Genomic DNA, 19,910 nt, shown 5'->3' on the forward strand with positions numbered 1-19,910 from the left:
GAAAGCTGCTATCGTTTTTCTAATCCTGCATAACCCATTCAACCAGAGGATATGGGCCCCCCTTATTCTTGTGATTAGTTTGGGTCCTAACAGTTAACATCCCATCAATCAGACGCTCATCACCTGTTCTGCAGAAAACCTTTCTCTTATCATTCTATCTACAGAGCCATAAAGGGCATTTTTTGCCAGAGCAGTTGAACACCATTGAACACTAAAGTGTTTATCGCACCTATTAAGAAGACCTGTGGGAAAGGATTCTTGTAAAAGCAAAATATTGATTCATTAAAAGCAGAACAGTAGAGAAGAGAGAAGCCCTAGGCTTATAGTAGACTCTATATAGAAACCTATACTTTATCAATATATCCATAGCACTAGTTACTCTGTAACATCCTCCAGGCATATTCCCAGCTAAAGAGCTCATCCAAACATTTTACTCAAGCTCTTTCGAAGGGATTTGAGTCACACAATTGCAAAAGGGCAAAAAGATTAGGGAGAGGCTATGCCAAAACCTCAATTCGGAGACTAGATACCAAGCTAGACACTAATAGGGACACCTACAGTGAACCTGCCTGCACCAGGTGACAGTAGTAGAACTACAAAAGGAAAATGGATTCTGCACCACCTGAATATAAAGGGGTGCTCTTACTACATACCTAAATTACATATTGATATGGTGAAGTGTGGTTTATCTGTGTTTACAGTGATGTGTCTCATATTTTAGCTGGTTGTCTATTATGGACTTGATTTGATTTTTTGTTGTTTGATACAATTTAGAGCATCACTTTACACTCGCACTTTTTTGTCATTCATTGATTGTTATATTTTTTCATCTATTATTGTTTGCATCCGGGGCATACATTTTTTACAGGTTGTTGAGTCTAATGGAACCTTTATATTTGATAGGTCCCTGTGTTGTGTATTTTTTAATTGTTTTTAAATGGTTAGGGGGCTTTGTGGCCATATGACTATCCTATGTATTTATATGTTTTTTCTTGTAATCTCAATCATGTGAATAAAGATTTTTGCATTTTTCTAAAATTATTTGTGGTGTGCCTTACGCTCATTACATACCCCTGGTGTTCTTTGTTGGTTTGGTAAGGTGACAGTAGTAGGCATCGAAAAAATTAAAGCACTTTCAGGAGAAGTAGACAAGGGCACTTACCGATTCCTAAGGACCCACATTTATTTATAACGTACAAATAGGCAGTCCACAATATCTGCGGAACTAATCTTTCATCCAGACCCAGTTCCTTTTGCGCATTTGGTAGACAAGATAATCCTTGCTGTGAGGATAGCAGTGCTGGTTGATTTACCTCTGCTGTTCGTTCGGGAATCCCAATGAAACACCCATTGGGGATTCCGCAGCTCGCAGCCGTGCGCAATTCCTCTGCAACCATAGGCTTCATTCCATGGTTTGCCAGATTCCGCCGTCCACCCGGAAAATGAGCAGGTTCTTTCTTTAGGCGGACGGCGGAATCTGTCAAAACATAGAATGGAGTCTATGGTAGCATAGGAGACACGCGCTTCAGTGAGCTGCGGATTCCGCAACAGGTGTTCCCTTGGGATTCCGTAGTGTTCACATACCCTAAAGCTTTTTGGACCTAAAATGAAACAAAAAGTTAGTCAGGGAAGATGTAATTCAGATATTTACCACCTAAGAGAGCATAAAATAAATGACAAAGGATAGGGTTCATCCAAAGAGGAGTGTGGGAAGAGTAATTTGTTAGGTGCCATCTAACTGCTTACGAGTTGCGACCCACAGTGCATAGTGGAACTGTCCAGAGCTGCAGCAAATTCCCATAGAAAACCTCTCCTGCTCTGGACAGTTCCTGTCTCGGACAGAAGTGTCAGCAGAGAGCACTGTGTCAGACTGAAAAGAAAACATTTCCTGCAGGAGATACAGCAACAGATAAGTATGGGAAGACTTGAGATTTGTAAGTAGAACTACTTCTATATAACTTGTTCAAAACCAGTTAATTTGGAGTACCCCTTTAATTACAGCAATTAAATGATGCAGTAACGCAATGAAAATGCAATGTGAATGTATGTGTGAACACAGCCATACAGTTTATGACCAGCACGACTGGGATCACTTATGTTGGTCATTAATGGTGAGTCTTTGCTGCTGTTATCCAGCACCCACTGTCAATGAGGCAAGCTAAGCTCCTGAGCTTGTTTTATAATCTTCCAGTGTGAGCATGCCATATTAGCTGTACCTTTTTGTGATTTAGCCAACGGATTATAAAGGTCTTCCACAACTAAAACCAGGCCTCCAACAACAAAGAAGATCTCCCTAGACCCCCAACAATTGTTAGAACAAGCCAGGTGAAGCATTCAGTTGGTTGCTCACTGAAGACTACGCTGCTGACTGTAGACTCCATAGAGAGCTTGTTCTAACAATCAGTGGTGATCTCACCCAGTCTCCTGCGTGGAGGCACCTCTTCATTTTGACAAAGTGAACCAAGTGACTTCTATTTAAAAAAAAAAAAAAAAGAAAAGAATGGAAGTCAAGGTAAAAACGGATGCACACAAATGCATGTTTTTTATTCTTTTTTTTTTTTTGCAAAAAATGGATGAGAAAATGGATTGCAAAAGCACAGCCTTACACTGATCTTTAAATATAATGTAGTGATAAATCTTAAAAAACTATTTGCTTTTCCTGTTTAGCTTTGGGAAGAGGACCCTGAAACACATCTAGTGATCATTAAGGGTGCTGGAGGCAAAGCTTTCTGTGCTGGTGGAGACATCATTGGTGAGGGCTCATTTTAAATATTTACATTATTCATTGTGTTGGATGTAATACATTGTTTTATATAAGGGAAGATATATGTTGATCATATGGCCATAACAGAAGGACATTTGGACTGGCGAGCACTGCTTTCACTGGGGTCACTGATCACTGGGGTCCGACCACCAGAACCCCCATCTACCCCAAGAATGAGGATGCAATCGCCCTGAATTCAATGGAGTGCATCTGCTCAGCGACCAAGGACTGTGCTTTATTATATTTTTATGGGGCAGTCCAACACTTCCAAAAACAATGCCCTGATTTTTCAATCTTTTTGAAAAAATACTGTCTAATTTGCCTATAGCAACCAAGCACAGCGCAGCTTTCATTTTACAGATTCCGGTAGAATAAAAGCTGAGCTGTGATTGGCTGCTGTGACCTACATCAGAGTGAGGCCGGGGTTTGTTGAGATTTTACAATTTATTTAAAATGTATTGGCCTTTTCAAGGAAGAAAAAAGGAAAACACCAAAAAAGGGGCTGTGACTTAAAAGGGTAGTTCAGCAAAGTAAATAAATACATTTTTCTTTCAAATCAACTGGTGGCAGAGATTTGTATTTTACTTCTATTAAAAAATCTCAAGTCTTCTAGTACTTATCAGCTGCTGTAAGTCCTTCAAGAAGTGGTATATTCCAGTCTGGAGAGCAGGAGAGGTTTGCTACTGCTGTGGACAGAGGTGGCAGCAGAGAGCACTGTGCCTGACTGGAAAGAATACACCACTTCCTGCAGGACATACAGCAGTTGATAAGTAGTGGAAGACTTGACCTTTTTAAATAGAAGTAAGTTACCAATCTCTGGCACCAGTTGATTTGAAAGAAAACATTTTTTTTTTTTTGCTGAACTACCCCTTCAAAGGGGTTATCCAGGCTTAGAAAAACACAGCTGCATTCTTAAAGAAACAGCATGAATCTTGTCTCCAGTTTGGGTGTGGTTTTGCAACTAAGTTCCGAATAAGGTAAACGGAGCTGAGTTGCAATACCAGACACAACCTGGAGACAGGGGTACTGCTGTTTTGCAAGAAAGTAGCTGTGCTTTTTCTAATCCTGGATAACCCCTTTGAGTGACACATTCCCTTTATCCCTTAACCCTTATGTGTTTGGCATTCACCATAGTAGAAGGAAAAAACACTGCCACCACTCACTTAAAATTTGTTCAGGGGTCTCTCCTTAACCGTTCCCTATTCTCCTTCGATGGTGCTCAATGGTTAAATAGTAGATGAGGGGTGTAGTAGTAGTAGGAACAGATGAGAGGCGTAGTAGTACAGGAACAAATGGGGGGGGTGGTAGTACCAGTATAGTAGCTAGTGTGGTGCTGGCTCCTCCCCCGGCTCTCCGTTGATGTGGTCTGGGACTGGGTCACTCTCCTGTTTCTTCCGCTGCTCCTGCGTGTTAGGGCCCGGCTGCTGCTACTGAAGATCTCCACTGCTGTGTATGGGTGCTACCTTCAGCAGCTGGAGGCCGCCACTAACCAGCCGCCTGCCTGCCCGCATTGGTGGTAACTATGACTCTGCACCTCAAGAACATGCTTTTGGGCTGCCTTGTCCTACCTGGCCAAGCTGGGGCTGGTGGCCATATTCTGGGGGAGGTCGTGCTGTTATGCGCTCTCTCCAGTTGGATTGCATGTTGATCCCGGCAGGGCAGAGCGTGCAGTGATTTTTTTTTTTTCCTAAATCAAATTTAGGCCCAAATTCTGGGCAAATTAATCAAATTAATTTGATTAGTTGCCCAGCCCTATGAAGTGCCTTAGTTGTCCTTTCTACTTGTGAATATGCTTATGGGCTTGATGTTAGCAAAACAAACCCAACAAATGTCCTGTTCTGGTCAAAACATGTTGTTTTCTGTATTAAAGGTTGTTTTAATAGGTTTAATTAAATGAATTCATTTGTATAAACATTGGAGTCCTGAAAGCATTATCCCAGCTTTTTTTGTGAGGATCATTTCCATATATAGGGTTGTACTGTCTTCTTGCCAACCACATGGAATGCTATTGGAAAGGTTGCAGCAGGTTTGCAGTTCCCAAGAGATTCATATATAGGCTGGGTTCACACTACGTATATTTGAGGCTGTATTTTTGAGGATGTATAGCAACCAAAACAAGGAGTGGATTGAAAACACAGAAAGGCTATGTTCACATAATGTTGTAATTGAGTGGATGGCCGTCATTTAATGGCAAATATTTGCTGTTATTTTAAAACAATGGCTGTTGTATTGAAATAATGGAAGTTATTTACCGTTATATGGCGGCCATCCACTCAATTTCAACATTGTGTGAACAGATCCTTTCTGTGTTTTCAATCCACTCCTGGTTTTGGTTGCTATGAGGACCTGACATGAGGACCAAATACAGCCTCAAATATACATATTGTGAACCCAGCCTATTAAAGTGCAAAACCGTGTTCTACCATCTCTAGCACACCAGTAAGAGTTGATTGCATCTCACCTGGGGAAGTCTTTTAGCAGATGATGTATATCATGGTAATACACTAGGACCACCTCTTTTGTGAGTGGCTGTTAGGGGCTCAAACACACAGCCATCCTATGGATCCATATTGTACAAATCCACAAAACAGCACCAATAATGGGCTTATTCTGTACTTCTGATTTCATATAGAGGTATAGAGAGTTTTATTAATTCCTTTCCTGGAAAACCTTGGGAGAAAAAAATATCTTTCACATTCTTTATACCAGAGAATATGCTTCCACGATATATGTTGTATGAGCCTAAGGCAGTCTGACTCAAAATCAATAAAATATTTAGTGCATTTGTAAAACCCTGTTAGGCTTTCAGTATTTAAAGGAGAAGTCCGGTGTAGGGGTGGGGGGTAAAAAATAATTACTGCGCTGCATCACAGAGCTCCCGGACCCCACCGGCTGTCATCTTCTCCCTGTTCTGGGTACACCATGACCTGGGTTTCACGTCAGTCAATCAGTGACTGCAGCAGTGTCCCGCCCCAGTCATTGACTGCCTGAGTGGGGCATCTGTCAGCCGCTTCGTGACATCACATTGTGACTGTAACTTGTTTTTATTCTCCCCACACCCCCTGCCCGTAATGATTTTTTTACTTCCTGGACAGACTTCTCCTTTAGGGTATATGCACACTGAGCAAATTAATTTCCACTGACTGATTCCGTGCATTTTAAGCGCTCGCCGAATTGTCGCAGGATTTTGTGTGAAAAATGAGCTCCCATAGAGGTCTATGGTATTCCGCCGGCGCAATCCCCCCAAAAATTGACACGTCCATTCTTCAAGCGGAAAGCAGATTCGCGGCAGAAAGTTTGACACGGAAATTCCGTTGTGTGCACAGACAGACAGAAATCCCATTTTACTCTATGGAAAGGAGCAATGTTGCATTTAAACGGGCAGAATTCTGGACACTTTTTGCCGCAAAATTCAGTGAAGAGAATTGCTCAGTGTGCATATACCCTAACTCTAGCAAAAGAAAATGTTATACACATTTGTAAATTACTTACAGTATATTAAAAAATCTCAATCCTAAAGTGATCAGCTGTCCTACGGAAAGTTGTTTATTCTTTCCAGCCTGATATGGTGCTCTCTGCTACCACCTCTGTCTGTAACAGGAACTGTAGCAGAGAGCACCATATCAGGCTGGAAACAGTACACAACTTTTGGCAGGACATACAGTAACCGATGACTGCTGTAAGTAATTTACAACTTTGTCTATTTTTTTTACACCAGTGGATTGATTGATTTTCTTTTTTGCCGGAGCACCCTTTTAATACAGATCCAAACATATTTAAAGTGTGGGCCTGTCATAAAGACATAAGTTGTGATCAGTACACTTTTAGGTTTTGAGACCACCACAGAATACAGAATAAATTAACCGACAGATTTGAACTACCAATAGTTCTATGTCCATAAGCATCAAAATGCACACCACCTATAAATGAATAATGCTTCACAGTGTTCTACATATATCAAAGAGATACTTTATTTATTACATACAACAACAAAAATTTATATTGTTTAAAAACATATATTAAAAAGGGAGCAGAAACCCATACAATACATGCATCAGATGGTATACAGGGCAGAAAAAAAGATAATAAATAGTATACTCGCTATATATTAAATCATTGATGGTATATCAATTGACCCACAGAGGTAGGAAAGAGCAAAAAAAGGGAATGTATAAATGATAAATACAAATGATCCAACCAAAATAAATAGGAAACAATTAAGTAAATCTACATAACTGAAACTGCAAGTGCAGTCTAAAGTGCAACCAAGGGTCCCTTGATAAAGCTTGCACAGCGAAACGCGGCGTTGGGTGAGTGGTGGTACTGGGCAGGTATATATACTATATACCCAGAGGTTGGATCATACACTTGTATGGTTTAGATACTACACATGGTATTGCACTTGGTTGCACTTTAGACTGCACTTGCAGTTTCAGTTATGTAGATTTACTTAATTGTTTCCTATTTATTTTGGTTGGATCATTTGTATTTATCATTTATACATTTCCTTTTTTTGCTCTTTCCTACCTCTGTGGGTCAATTGATATACCATCAATGATTTAATATATAGCGAGTATACTATTTATTATCTTTTTTTCTGCCCTGTATACCATCTGATGCATGTATTGTATGGGTTTCTGCTCCCTTTTTAATATATGTTTTTAAACAATATAAATTTTTGTTGTTGTATGTAATAAATAAAGTATCTCTTTGATATATGTAGAACACTGTCCAGCATTATTCATTTATAGGTGGTGTGTCACCACAGAATACAGAAATAAAGCGCTCAGGACCAGGTTCAGGTTCTTGTAGACCAGAGCAGAGGATGCATTGACTCATAAACATTCTATGAGCCTGTATAATGCTAACCCTGTCTCTGAAGAGAGTTTAAGAGGTAGTGTCACAAAGCAAAGGAGAACTACTGTATTAGTAGAAGCTTACATTCCTGCACTGTACTATGCTTTATTTCCTTCTGGTTTCCTGTCTGAACTGTGACCCTGCGGTTGCCTCTTGCTGCATGGGAAGTCAAAACCAATTGCCAGTACTAATCAGACAGATCATGTGACTGAGATTGAACTGAGCCTGAGGGTCCCAGGAAAGCAGAAGCCTGGTGGGCCGTTACCAAGGGCAACAGGTTATGAATTAAAGCACCACATGGGAGAATTAGTGAGTCTATACCTCTCAAATGATACATTTTAAGAAATGCTTGTAAATTTGGACCTAGTTTCCTTTGTGAAACCACCCCTATCACAGCCATAGTGGCCAAGAGTTTAACTGAGCACGTCTGCATATCATTTTCTATCTATCTCCTATCTATACATCTATTTATCTACATTTTCTCTTTGTATTTTATTCACCAGCTGTTACAGAGGCTGGAAAGGCTGGCAGTCCACTTGCTCAAGAATTCTTCAAAGAAGAGTACATGCTAAACAATGCTATTGGTAAGCAGTAATCATAAGGTTGGTTTATAGGTGTGGCACTGCCTACAATAAAGGGATGTTGTAGGTACCATTACACGACCTGATGTATGCACCAGTCCCTTAGATTGGTGCTTATTTAAAGTGGCACTGTCACCCTGCATGAGGACTTCTCTACACAGCTGTCAAGTTTAAATTCTGCAGTTTTCATACCTTACTTTATTATATATTTATTGGTGCTTGCTCCAGTAAAAATGCTTTTTATCTTTTGTGGCCCTGCCCACATCTGTGTTGTAAGCCCTTCCGTGACGTCATCACCAACTCCTCAGTGGCCATTGGAATGGGCGACCTAGAGGGGAACGGGCCTAGACCTCTAGGCCTGCCTGTTCCAATAGCCGCCAAGGGCTCGGGGCCTAAGCGACTATGACGTCACAGAGGAGCGGGGCCTACTGTGCAGTGTGGGCGGGGCTACGTGGCGCTGCACCTGCGAAGCCCCACCCAGGTGGCTCAATCCACCAATGATAAAAAAGCATTTTTTACTGGACCAAGAAATCTATAAAAAAGTAAGGTATGAAAACTGCAGAATTTAGGTTTTACAGTTGTGTAGAGATGTCCTCATACAGAAAGTGTCTTTAACCTCTTAAGGACATATGACGTACCCCTACGTCATATGTCCTCACTTGCACTTCAAAGCGGGGCCGCGCGGCGGCCCCGCTTTGAAGTGCCGCGATCCCGGGTGCCGCGAGTAGCCCGGGACCGCTGCTATTAGCGGGCACAGTCGGATCGCCGTGCCCGCTAATTAGCTAATCGGAGGCAGCTGTCAAAGTTGACAGCTGCCTCCGATTACCGGAGGCAACGTTTCCCTGGTGTCTAGTGGGGGAGATCGCTCCTCCGGGACCTTGTCCCGGAGGAGCGATCTCCGTTACTGATGCCGGCCGGGGACGCGTCCAAGATGGCGCCGTCCTCGGCTCGGCACTCGTTCGTTTTCGGCTGCAGCAGCCGAAAGCAAACGAGTGCCGATCTCATGGATCTCTGCAGCATATCTATGCTGCAGAGATCTCAATGAGAGATCACAGTGTATATACTAGAAGTCCCCCAGGGGGGCTTCTAGTATATGTGTAAAAAAAAAAAAAAAAAGTGTTGTTAATAGTAAAAAGCCCCCTCCCCTAATAAAAGTCTGAATCACCCCCCTTTTCCCAGGTTTTAAATAAAAGTAAACAAATAAATAAATAAATAAACATGTTTGCTATCGCCGCGTGCGTAATCGCCCGAACTATTAATTAATCACATTCCTGATCTCGTACAGTAAACGGCGTCAGCGCAAAAAAATCCCAAAGTGCAAAATTGCGCATTTTTGGTCGCATCAAATCCAGAAAAAATGTAATATAAAGCGATCAAAAAGTCGGATATGCGCAATCAAGGTACCGATAGAAAGATCACATCATGGCGCGAAAAATGACACCTCGCACAGCCCCATAGACCAAAGGATAAAAGTGCTATAAGCCTGGGAATGGAGCGATTTTAAGGAACGTATATTGGTTAACAACGGTTTGAATTTTTTACAGGCCATCAGATACAATATAAGTTATACATGTTATATATCGTTTTAATCGTAACGACTTGAGGAACATGCATAACAAGTCAGTTTTACCCCAGGGCGAATGGCGTAAAAACACATTTCCCCCAAATAAAAGAAATGCGTTTTTTTTTTCAATTTCACCACACTTTGAATTTTTTTCTGGTTTCGCAGTGTACTTTATGCAAAAATTCAGCCTGTAATTGTAAAGTACAATTAGTGACGCAAAAAATAAGGGGTCATGTGGGTTTCTAGGTGGAAAAATGCAAGTGCTATGACCTTTTAAACACAAGGAGGAAAAACCGAAAACGTAAAAACGAAAATGGGCCATGTCCTTAAAGGGTTAAAAGAGACTTTAAACTGTCACTGTCGTTTTGCAAAACTTTTGACATATAGACACATGTCAAAAGTTTTGATCAGTCTGGGTGTGAGTGTTCAGACCTGTACCAATCAGGAGATCGAGCGGGGAGAAGACCACGCTGCAGTACATTCATACCTCACTCTGTGTTTATAAAAAAAAAAATAAAAAAACAAACAAACATGCTCATAACTTAAGTTTATGAAGCGTGGTCCTCTCACCACTCCTCGCCACACTCGTACCCGGACTAATCAAAACTTTTGACATGTCTCTTTGACATGTCAAAAGTTTAGCAAAATGACAGTGACACTTTAAAGAGCCTACTACAAGATGGGAAGATCGCACGTGGAGGGACACACAAGTGATTTGGCCATTATTTATTGGCTGCACATCCCCTATTAGGGTATGTGCACACTGAGGAATCCGGGCGGATCACCCGGGGCGGATCATCTTGCTATATGTCTACATTATAGCTATATTTACACCAGCCCAGACAACTGTTTTCAGAGCGATGTTTTTAAAGTGGTGGTCTGCAACCTTGACACCGAGTTGTTAAAAATGGGAGGAAAAAAGCAGCATATCAGGAGAAGGAGGTACATTTGCCAAATTAATGTAATTGGAAAAATCTTTAACTATGTGAGCCCTACAATCATAACTATGTTAGTTGAGATCAGAATACCCCTTTAATATAAATGACTGTAACACCTAGTAGTAAGTAAGGGGAAAACATTACATTTTCCTCCAAGGTCAGACCAAAAGATGCTCAGAGAAATCCCAAGATCCACATCTTGGACTCTATTGGCCTCAGCGGGTTAAGTATTCAAGTTCATAATAGTTTGCTTAGAAAAGCACTGAGCTAAATATGGCTGGTTAGGAAGGGTTGCTGAGAGACAGCCTCTCATTTTATTTTATTTTTTTGAAAAAGTATATGGCAGCACAGCTTAAAGGAGAAGTCTGGCGAAAATTTTTAGTAAAGTTTTGTATTGCCCCCAAACAGTTATACAAATGCCCAATATACACTTATTATGGGAAATGCTTATAAAGAGCTTTTTTTCCTTTCACTTTCTACTGCATCAAGGCTTCACTTCATGGATAACATGGTGATGTCACGACCCGACTCCCAGAGCTGTGCGGGCTGTGGCTGCTGGAGAGGATGATGGCAGGAGGATGCTTAGTGTCCCTCAGTGTCCCCCTGCCATCATCCTCTCCAGCATCAACAGCCCGCACAGCTCTTGGAGTCGGGTCGTGATATCACCATTTTATCCAGGAAGTGAAGCCTTGATGCAGTACTAAGTGTAGGGGAAAAAGCACTTTATAAGCATTTCCCATAGTAACTGTATATTAGTGATTTGTATAACTTTTGGGGGACAAAACTTTAATAAAAAATTTTGGTGGACTTCTCCTTTAAGTTCGCAAAGTTGCACCTGAACAAACCACAAGACTTGGGCAATGATGTTGGCCAGACAAGACCAAAGTGGAGACGTTTTGCCATAATGAACAGATATTGAATTGCTATTGGTCCCCAATTCCAGTCACTGATGGTTAATGTCAACTGCTGAGAGTCTTGTTTGGAGTGTGTGCCTGAGAATTAAAGGGTTAAAAAAGACAAAGCTTATAATTACACTATTATTTTTTTTTCTTTTAACAGGTACTTGCAAGAAACCATATGTAGCTCTTATTGATGGAATTACAATGGGAGGTGTAAGTAAACTGCCAATAGGGCTACACTTTCTAATATCACTTTTACAAAAGGTGTTTACCACAAGTTAAAGGGGTTGGCCACATTATAGTAAAATAGTTCAGTGTACAGTATTAGTAAGTGTACTCACTGTAAATACTGACAGCAGCTTCCTGTGCACCTCATAGGGTTTAAAATTAGACTCCCCTCCTCCAGGCTGGGCTGCCCTGCTCCATGGTGAGGCTTTCCAGAAAATGGTCGACATCTGCAGTTTTAGGCTATGTTCACACTACGTAAAACTACGGCTGTAGTTCTCGCCGCAGAACTACTGCCGTAGTTTTGAGGGGTGTAACATAGCCTTATTTTCAATGGGATCCCAGCCTGAGCGTACACACATTGTATACGCTTCGGCCGGGATCCCATGCGGCGCCGGAAAAAACTGACATGACATGAATTCAGTGAATTCCGGCCGCAGAAAGACCTGTCAGTTCACTTCACTGTGGGCTATGGGAAGCTCTGATGCGGAGCGCGCGCATCAGAGCTCTGCGGCTGGAAAGATCACCCGGCCGGTACTTACGTACCGGCCAGGATGATCTGGGCTGAGACCGGCCGTTCCGTGACCCGGCCGGGGTCACGGAATGGCCGGGTGTACACGTAGTGTGAACATAGCCTTAATATGTCCATCCATTCCCTTCCCCTGACACAAGGCAAGACCATATCTGTTGTCTAATTCCCTTTGTGCCGGTTTGTCACTGATATAAGAGCATCTGCAGCTTATAGCACACAGTACCTGCATGTTGTACCGTGTATGGCGTGGATCTGAGCGTTCTTTATACTTCATGAGTTAATATCTGTATCTATTCTTGAATTGCAATTATAAGCTGTTCAGATAGCATTTTTGTGGGTTTGATATTAGATATTTATATTGATTTATAAGTGGCCCTGGCTATATAGTGGACGTGATTATTAATGGAGCATGGCGATGTGGGGGTGGGGCAGTGCTCCTAACGGTGCTCCCGGACGAAGATTACGCTAACAGTTGGGACGGGCGCAGAGAAGGAATGTAAGATAGACCTGCTGATAGTACCTTTAAGGACACATGACGTACTCGAATCCCGACGCTCTCGGCTGCGACCGCCTGCTCCCGCTAATGGAGACAGTGAAATGCAGTTGTCATAGCGTTATTCTACTTTGTTGCCTCATCTATTTAATTATCATCTGGGGCCAGTTGTATCTGCACTCTGTAATGTCGGAAGGGTTAATCACAGTGAAGTCATCAGCAACTTGACCTTAGATTAACCCTCCCAGCATTAGGGTACGTGCACACTACGGAATTGTGACAGAAAACCCGTCACGGATACAGCAGCTCTATGCATGGGTGCATTCTGCCATCCGTCCAAAGAATGACCAGGTTCATTCTTTGGACGGATGGCAGAATCCGCCCGTGCATAGAGTGGAGTCTATGACACGGGCAGAGATGCGCGCAGGTGCGAGCTGCAGAATCCGCAAAGGGGTTTTCCGTTGCGATTCCATAGTGTGCACCCTTACAGAGTAAACAATCAGCCGGCCAGGTAGCGGTTTACATGAACCCTCTAGGATAGGAGGAAGGATACAGAGAACAGCTCCTAACCAGTTAGCTCCTTCTGACTGTTGTATGTGGGAACTTGTTTTATCCATATTAGTTTTTTTCCTTTTTTTTTAATATTCGGGATGAGATATGTAAGAGTTTTAGAGCTGATTACCAGTTTTTCATAGCGTTTTGTTCCCAAAATACAATAGTTTCAACAATGGTTAAACTGGAACTAATTAATATTGTAACTTGAGGGACCACACTATACACTTTAACAATACAACTTGTGGTCTTGGTGTGTTCTCTCAGTAAACAGTTCAGGTCTCAACTTTCATTTCAGGCAAAGATTCACCATTATGTAACCAGATGTGCTCTGTTCAGGCATTAGATCTGGATAAAACATTAATGACTGCAAGCTTCTCTGTGGAAGGCACAGGCACAGATTTCCATCTGTCTCCTCTTAAAGTACACTGCTGATTTTCTACACATTAAGACACTGTAATGCCAACAGTACCATATGCCATTAGCCTCATTCAGATTTGTGGCTTATTGGCAGTGTTGGTTCCTTATGAAATGATACAAACATAGTAACAGTTGAATGTAATATAGCTGTACTTCCTGTATTTTTTATGTATTGCTAATCTTTCGACTCCTTTCTGACCCCTGTTTATAATACTCTATCAGCCTTAAACAGAGGGCCGTCAGTCACCATTAGTTGTTAATGGCATATATATCTGGCACAAACGCATCCATGGGACATGTACTTGATTGTTTACAGGATAATGCAGTGTTTTCATGCATGGCTAAATCCAGCCTCTAAACCCTGTTTGCAGATCAGTCAGATTTAGGCATTATCTACTGCAGCCTGCTTTTCAGATATGCGAGTGACTGTACACAGCCCCCGCTGGACTGACCTAATTTTCAAGTGCAACAATAATTCTTTGTTTCATAGAAATTGCACACATTCTGCAAAATGCTGAGTGATGCAGTTTTACGGTGTACTTTGAATGGCTGGCTGTATGCTGGTCGGTTCCTTTTGTCTATTAGTGTTTCACAATGTTTCTATGCCAAGTACATCTAACTTATGTAAATTGTATCAGAGTATAAACCAGGGATATGATTATAGACTATGGTGCTCAAAATACACAAAACAGTTATTCATAGTGCTGTAAAGGTTAAGCCCATCATATGTATTTTCTGTCAGTGTTTTTATTTTCATTCATATGAAAAAATGTGTGCATACATACAAGGCTGTCCTGTCTTAAAATAGACAGGACACAGACGATAGATTATGTTGTTTGTTTTTGCTGTCTATATAGATTTGTTCGGTTTTCCAAGCCATATTTAACAGTTTGTTTTCCATTGCTCATAATGTTTAATATGGCAGAACCATGTTTGTTTTTTTTATTTTATTTATAAATGTCATCTGAAGTTCCCTGTCATGTAAAACAATGCAGCCCAGTAAGCAGGCAGCATGTAATGGAGCAGGAGGAGCCGAGCAGATTGATACATGGATTTGTGGGTAAAGTTGTATACACTTATGTGCAAAAAAGACTGCAGGACATTGCATTTGTTAAAAAAATATGGAAAAAAATAACATATAATATAGTTTTCTCAATGCTTGCCCAAGTCTGCCGAGGTCTTCTTCAAGAAGGTCTTATTTTTTTTACATTATCACTGGCACCTGTGTTTATTGTTATAATATCATGTCCAAAGTAGTGCTGAGGTGCGGCTTATAAATGCATTTTGTATGGGGACACATGATATTCATTGTAATGTGCTCACAGTTATGTAATATCACAACTTGTGTGATCACAACTTTTACATTCATGATTAATGTTTATACATTTACACTTTTTTAAGTACATGATTCATTGATTGATTTACAATTGTATACATATGCATTTATAGGGAGACTTTTGAAATGTTCTGGATCACTGCTTGAGAAAGACGGCACATTGAGCCGAAACATTGGACTGGTGTGATTAAAAGAGTGAAGATTTGTCTCCATATTGTCTTTAGTGAGTCTGCCTGCCTGCAGAAGATTACTCATTATGACTTGTGGCACTTCCTTATTTCCTAGTGGCTTCTGTCACAGATTGCGATGAAGGGCGGACGTCATTGATGGTGATGACCTGGATGTTAATCGCAGCCGGTCCTCACCCACTTTGAAGCGAGCTCAGCTCCTGAGCTTGCTCCCTAGAGCTCTAACAGATAATGGTGTAAATATATGCCATCCGTCATTTGGTGACAGACATGCCTGACATATACATTTACGTCATCTATCATTAATGGGTTAAAAAAGGATATCCAGCATCGGAAAAACATAGCTGCTTTCATCCAGAAACAGTGCCACTCTTGTTCTCAGTTTGTGTGTAGTATTTGCACCTCAGTTCCATTACAGTGAATGGAGCGAAGTTGTAACACCACACACAGGACATATTTGGCATTGTTTTGTAAGTCAAACTGTTTTTGCACAGTCATCTTGTCTAGAGTTTATTGGGTGGCTTGAATAGTATGTACTAAGTGAGCAAGCCGTGCATGGCCTTATCTCTGAAATAAATTAATTACTTATGATAAATTATTTCTCCCTTTCTGTATTTGTGATGACTGAGTCCCTCTCACCTGTAAAATATTCTGTTTTCCTTTAGGGTGTTGGTCTTTCTGTTCACGGACATTTCAGAGTGGCATCGGAGAAAACGCTGTTTGCAATGCCAGAGACAGCTATTGGTAGGTTATATAATTTTCTTGTGACATTGACAAAAAAGCTTTGTATACTGTCAGAGTATTTAAAGAAATGTTAAGAAAGAAAGACATGTAAAAGGTTTTGATTGATCAAGGTCTCATAACTGAGACCCCTATGATAGGCAGACTGCACTTCACGTCCGGGCTTGCATCGATCTCCATCAAGGCTGATTTATTATAAGGAGCAGCTGAATGGAGATGATTGACAGGGGAAAGTGCAGCATGCTACCACACCCTGCTAGTTCCCCTGATTCATGGGGGTTTCATCAGTGAGACCCCGACCAATCAAAACTTTTGACATGTCCCTGTATCATGTCAAAAGGTTTAGTTTTTTTGTGTGTTACAGATACACTTTTAAAAGCAATTATTGTTTGCTTTTATACAGCAATTTATCATACTGAATTCTTGTTTTAATCCATCTTATCCATGGAATATTGTAAAAACTGTAAAATTATAATTTGAGTGGAACATCTCAGGATACTTTACCCAAGTGGATTGACAACTAAAATTAGGTTGCAAGATTATCAAGACACTGACATTTCATCTTTTTTGTGCCAGTAAGAATGCTGCTATATTTGTTCATATGTGCTTGTGTGTTTTGTTTGTTGGTGGCTACTGGTGCAGAAAGATGCAAATATTGTTGCCTATCTAGTTTAAAATGCAAGCAGGAGCATTGAACTTGGGTTTCAAAGTAAATCTATTAGCTACAGTTCATGTTCCAAATTGCTGATATCTGTTAGATGAAGGAGACATACAGTACTATTCATTCCCTCTTCTTTTCCTGTTGAAAGTGTCAAAAAGGTTTTCCTAAGTTCCTGAAACGCCTTCTTGCCCCTCCTGCCATGCTTGGAGGGATGGGAGATATCTTACCGTGTCAGCAGTTTTTAACATGAATTGTAGCTGGCAGATTAACTTTAAAGTGTAGCCAGGACCACCTATTAAAGAAGCATTTACGTTTTTTTTGCTCACATTATGCACACTCACAGTCACTACTCCTAAACCACCATTTATTTCATTACAGTGCAGCTGCATCCATACAATTTATTACTGTAACTGTGTCAGTTAGTTACCAGTGTCGGAGAAGAGTTAGTGGGATTGCTTGACTTTTTAATTTTTAAGGAGGTCTTTAGATTATGAAGTAATTTAGTTAACATGCTTTCTTCCCACTGACTTTTACTTTTAATTCATGGTGTTTTCTGTAGTTCATATACTATCTACAGGTTTCTTTGCCTTATGTGTACTGTACTCCTAAAGCATGACCATTAATGTCATACAGACTTAGGATAACCACGTAATTGGGTCACATTCAGCAGTGCATTACAGCAAAGGCTATAGTGTAATTTCTGAGAAAATCTGTGCCACATGTATCTCTCTAAAACTGCAATCCCTGAAGGATTTTAGATGCCGAGTAGGAAAGAGACCCCCTATGCATAATCCGTCTGAGCTGTAGCTTAAGGGATTTAGCAATTTTTAAGGAAATATCACATTTATATCAATTAAACTCTTGCAATAGATCTTACAAATTTCTTACAAATGGTAAGGAAGAGTTTTAGAAATGTAAATAACTTAGGACATGAAAAAGAACCATGGGGGAGATTTATTAAAAATGGTGTAAAGGGAAACTGGCTCAGTTGCCCCTAGCAACCAATCAGATTCCACCTTTCATTTTCCAAAGAGTCTGTGAGGAATAAAAAGTGGAATCTGATTTGGTTGCTAGGGGCAATTTAGCCAGTTTCACTTTACACCATGTTTGATAAATCTCCCCCCATATTTATTATGTATGGAGGATAGACAGTTAATATGGGACAGGGTTCTTTAAGGTGGCATGCACACGATATACGGTCCGCAAGCTGACTGTATAGCACAGACTGCACTCTTGACCTCTTTTGGAACTCTCAGCATCATACTTTATTATGATGCTGGGGGCTTGGAAACAGGCTCCTGTATTGACACAGCCATGTCAGTTCAACAGCATAGAACTTTAGATGCTGAGAGTTCCATAAGAGGTCAAGAGTTCAGTCAGCTTGCAAGACCATACATCATGGACGTGCCCATGCTGCCTCAAGAGGTAGTAATGAGCAATACTGTGACAGCATTTAAAGTGAATTAGTTAGCTGTAATTCACGTTCCAAACTGCTGACACTGTTAGCTGTTAGGTCAACGAAGCGCTTGGTACCTTTCAGATATCATGTCTGTGCTTCAATAAAGTAGAAATAGTTTTATTCTCCTGTGCAAAGTGTCAGTGCACCTTTCCCTACTTGTAATGCCTCCTTGCTCTTCCTCCCATCCTTGTCTCTGCTTGAATGACAGTCAGCTACAAAGTGAGCTCCAAGCAGGACAGGTATCGGTGGGGTGAGGAGACTTTTTATTCTGCAGCTTTCATGAGCTTGGAAAAGCCGCTGATACTTTGCACATGAGTATTAAAGGGGAACTATCAGCAGGTTAGACAAATCTAACCTGCTGATGGCTCCCTAATGGGCACGGGACAGTGAGGATGAAGGCATGTCTGTCTGTTATCTTCATCCTTTTTACCATTCCCGTGCTGTTAGCCGTTAGCGGCACTGGGATGCGGCGCCCTCCTCCATTGATGATTATTAGAAGGGGCAGGTCGGCCGGGGCTGTAGCCCCACCCCCCCGTGAGGCGATCCAGGTTGAATTGGTGTTCGGGGTGGTGGCAGCCCCTCCCCCAGTTCTCCTTATGGCTTACTGGGCAAAGAATTTTAGAATAAAGAGCACGGGAACGGGGCAGAAGATGAAGATAAAGGACATACCTTCTGTCCGCTCAGATCCCGCCAGTCAGTGACAGAGGCGGGATCTGAACGGACTTGAAACGGAGCCCCCCTCTGTCACTGACTGGCTGAGCGGACTTGAGACGTCTCGTCTCAAGCCCACATCAGACACCAGGAAGCGGCCGGGAACCAGGGACCGTAGCGCCGCGATACGGGACCCGCCGCTGGATCCGGGGAGGTGAGTGGACGTCTTTTCTCTCAGCCACCTCCTCCCCGGCCAGATCCCAAAATAGCCCCCCCCCTCGCTGGAGTACCCCTTTAATCAGCCATCAGCCGTGCATCAGCTATTACCTAGGGCATCAGCCCCCCCCTGGAGTACCCCTTTAACCCTTTCCCGCACGAGGACGTAACTGTACGTCCTCGCGCGGGTGCGGGCGCTCAGAGCGGGGCCGCGCGGTGACCCCGCTCTGAACAGCGGCGGTCCCGGGTGCCGCTTGTAGCCCGGGACCACCGGTATTAGCGGGCACGGTCCAATCGCCGTGCCCGCTAATACAGTAATCAGATGCAGCTGTCAAACATGATACATGATACCGGATACAGCATTTCCCTGGTGTCTAGTGGCGGAGATCGCTCCTCTGGGACGTTGTCCCGGAGGAGCGTTCTCCCTTTCTGATGCCGGCCGTGGACTCGTCCAAGATGGCGCTGTCCCCGACTCGGCACTCGTTTGTATTCGGCTGCAGCAGCCGAAAGCAAACGAGTGGCGATCTCATTGATCTTTGCTGTATAACTATACAGCAAAGATCTCAATGAGAGATCAAAGTATATATACTAGAAGGCTTCTAGTATATGTGTAAAAAAAAAAAAAGTGTTGTCATTAGTAAAAAGCCCCCTCCCCCAATAAAAGTCTGAGTCACCCCCCTTTTCCCAGATTATAAATAAAAGTAAACATATAAATAAATAAACATGTTTGCTATCGCCGCATGCGTAATCGCCCGAACTATTAATTAATCACATTCCTGATCTCGCACGGTAAACGGCGTCAGCGCAAAAAAATCCCAAAGTGCAAAATTGTG

At 41.9% G+C, this 19,910-nt stretch overlaps 1 protein-coding gene across 1 annotated transcript in view; it reads left to right on the forward strand.

The window, feature by feature from the left end:
- Positions 1 to 19,910, forward strand: part of HIBCH (3-hydroxyisobutyryl-CoA hydrolase) — a 67,587-nt gene that overhangs the window by 19,294 nt on the left and 28,383 nt on the right. Inside the window, exons 4-7 of the mRNA XM_069985326.1 lie at positions 2,668 to 2,752; positions 8,125 to 8,205; positions 11,764 to 11,816; positions 16,015 to 16,093. Coding sequence (XP_069841427.1) covers positions 2,668 to 2,752; positions 8,125 to 8,205; positions 11,764 to 11,816; positions 16,015 to 16,093 — 298 coding nt within the window. The remainder of the gene's footprint in view (positions 1 to 2,667; positions 2,753 to 8,124; positions 8,206 to 11,763; positions 11,817 to 16,014; positions 16,094 to 19,910) is intronic.

This window comes from Dendropsophus ebraccatus, chromosome 9, assembly GCF_027789765.1.
Source record: "Dendropsophus ebraccatus isolate aDenEbr1 chromosome 9, aDenEbr1.pat, whole genome shotgun sequence".
In the NCBI taxonomy this organism is placed as follows: Eukaryota; Metazoa; Chordata; class Amphibia; order Anura; family Hylidae; genus Dendropsophus; species Dendropsophus ebraccatus.